Source organism: Frankliniella occidentalis, unplaced genomic scaffold (assembly GCF_000697945.3).
Source record: "Frankliniella occidentalis isolate FOCC.00 unplaced genomic scaffold, Focc_3.1 Scaffold19, whole genome shotgun sequence".
Taxonomy (NCBI): domain Eukaryota; kingdom Metazoa; phylum Arthropoda; class Insecta; order Thysanoptera; family Thripidae; genus Frankliniella; species Frankliniella occidentalis.
The window spans coordinates 439,940-442,017 of NW_026267149.1; the positions used below are offsets into that span (position 1 = coordinate 439,940).

Genomic DNA, 2,078 nt, shown 5'->3' on the forward strand with positions numbered 1-2,078 from the left:
CTCGCCCCGCCACCCCGCCCCGCTGCTCCCCGCTGCGCCCGATGCGTTGGCCCGCTGCTCCCCAGGGCCCAGGCCCCCGGGCGGCGGGCGCGCTCCAGAGTCCAGAGGGCGCTCCTTATATTGGATAATAAGCACCTTATTGGGGCGACATCGTCTCTGCCTTCGTGGCCGTGGTGGAGTGGGGTGGCGGCGAACCGGGACGAGGGAGCGAAAGCGGCGAAAGGACCCGCGAGGAACAGTGACCTCACCTGCAGCAGTTTGAGGAGCCACCAGGAGCAAGGCCTGCAGGGCGAGCGCCAGGACCCACAGCACCGGCGGGGACCGCCGTGTGGCCGAGGCCGCCTCCGCCGCCGTCGACGACGCCGACGACCGCCACCTGGGTACGACAGTCCTGCCCGCGACCTCGTCAGCGTCGGCGCGTGTCCGTTCTGTGTCGCACATCATGGTCGCCACTGCACTGGTCACACTGCACACTGGTCTCTCACTGCTCGCGCCTGCGGGCGGCGGGCCGGGGCGGGCGCGGCGGGCGCGACACTCTCGCGGGAGGCCGTCCTGGCGTGCTGCGTGCGCTGCGCTGCGGCGGGCGGGCGGGTCGGGACTGAGCGCGCGGGACAGGCTCTCTGCTCTGGCCCTCCCGTGCACTGCCGCGCGCTCAGGCCCCGCCCCGCGCCGCCCCGCGCCGCCCCGCGCCGCCCTGCGACCAGCCGCCCGGGTCACAGTCGGCGGGGCGGGCTCGGCCCCTCAAGCAGCAAGGGCACTGATTTTACGGCGCGAAAGACAGGCGGGCCGCTGCAGCGGCAGATGTACGCCAATTAACTAAATGCCGTTAGCGGCAATGAGTTTGACCGGTTGCAGTCTTCGGTCCTGAGCAATAATTGCGCCAGACGGAGGAGCCCTCTGTGCCGTGATGGGGGCAGCGCTGGGGGCGCGCGGGGGCGTGCTGCGCGGGGCCCGGCCGAGATTAGGAGGTGAAAGAGGTGCAGGGCGGGTCAGGAGGCTGCCGGCGGCGGCAGGCGGCGGCCCGGACGCAGCGCAGGATATGAGAATGTGAACACGCCCGTGTGATGCGTGCCCGTGTGTGTGTGTGTGTGTGTTTGTGTGTGTGTGTGTGTGTGTGTGTGTGTGTGTGTGAGTGTGTGAGTGAGTGCGCAGCGCGCCGTGTCCTTGCGGTGCGATGCAGTCCATGACGCCCGCATTACGGTGGTTGCCATGGATCTGTCTCCGCGAAGACCTCCCCCCTTCCTCCCCCCCTCCTCTCCTGCCCCCGCGGCACCTCGGCCCGCTGCGCTGCGCTGCGCACCGACCCACCCGCATAGCTGTCGCGCCCGCCGCCGCCTCGCCTCGGCCGCCCTGTGAGGCGGCTGCCCCCTGAGCAATCCGGCGAGGGACGGGGGAGGGGGGGGACTTCCCCCTGCCCCCTTCAAAGGGGCCCTAAGAGTTCTCTCACACACGACTTAAGTGACTCACAATACGCCGTTCGTTGCCGGTCTGTCGGTGATCACTGCTGCCATCACTGCCCCCCGCCCCCTCTTTCCGACTTCCAGTGGTGGCAAGTTGTTGTGCTTGTGCGTGTCTGCGTGCGTGTTCCCTTCATTACCCCTGGTCTGCGGCGCAACTGAAAGTAATCCAGTCAGTCAGTGCCGAGGGGGGCGGTCTTTAAAATATTTGAACTTCCGAGGGAAGCCGTCCAAGTACCGAGTCTTGGCTGCAGTTAGCGGCAGTTGGGACGGGAAGGGAGTTTCTTAGAACGTCCAGGTACAAAACGTAACAGTTACTTCCTTTATTCACACAGAGTACGTAATTCTACATAGCGCAAAGACATTTTTGCAAGGATGATTAAGTTTTCAATTAGGTCGAGGATACAAAATTTACTCACATTTCTTCAACAGATTTCCTCTTTGTAATTACATATTATTTAAGGATTTACTCTACCACACAATTCCTAACTTGTTAGAGTTTCTTTATAACTTGAAGTTTAAACACTTAACAGCTAATATGTGAAACCCCATGATACACCTGATGAGAGTGGATTTGCCCGGTGTCCACTCGCAGAGGTGGGCTTTCGAAAGCGTTCATGG

At 63.2% G+C, this 2,078-nt stretch overlaps 2 protein-coding genes across 3 annotated transcripts in view; both read right to left on the bottom strand.

The window, feature by feature from the left end:
- LOC113207776 (trypsin I-P1-like) overlaps positions 1–590 on the bottom strand; it is a 44,467-nt gene extending 43,877 nt beyond the window's left edge. For both annotated transcript variants that reach the window (XM_026424469.2, XM_026424468.2), the window contains exon 1: positions 249–590. In XM_026424469.2, coding sequence (XP_026280254.2) covers positions 249–444 — 196 coding nt within the window. In that variant the 5' untranslated portion in view covers positions 445–590. The remainder of the gene's footprint in view (positions 1–248) is intronic.
- Positions 1–2,078, bottom strand: part of LOC113207769 (cytoglobin-2-like) — a 97,459-nt gene that overhangs the window by 31,542 nt on the left and 63,839 nt on the right. The gene's annotated exons all lie outside the window — the stretch shown is intronic.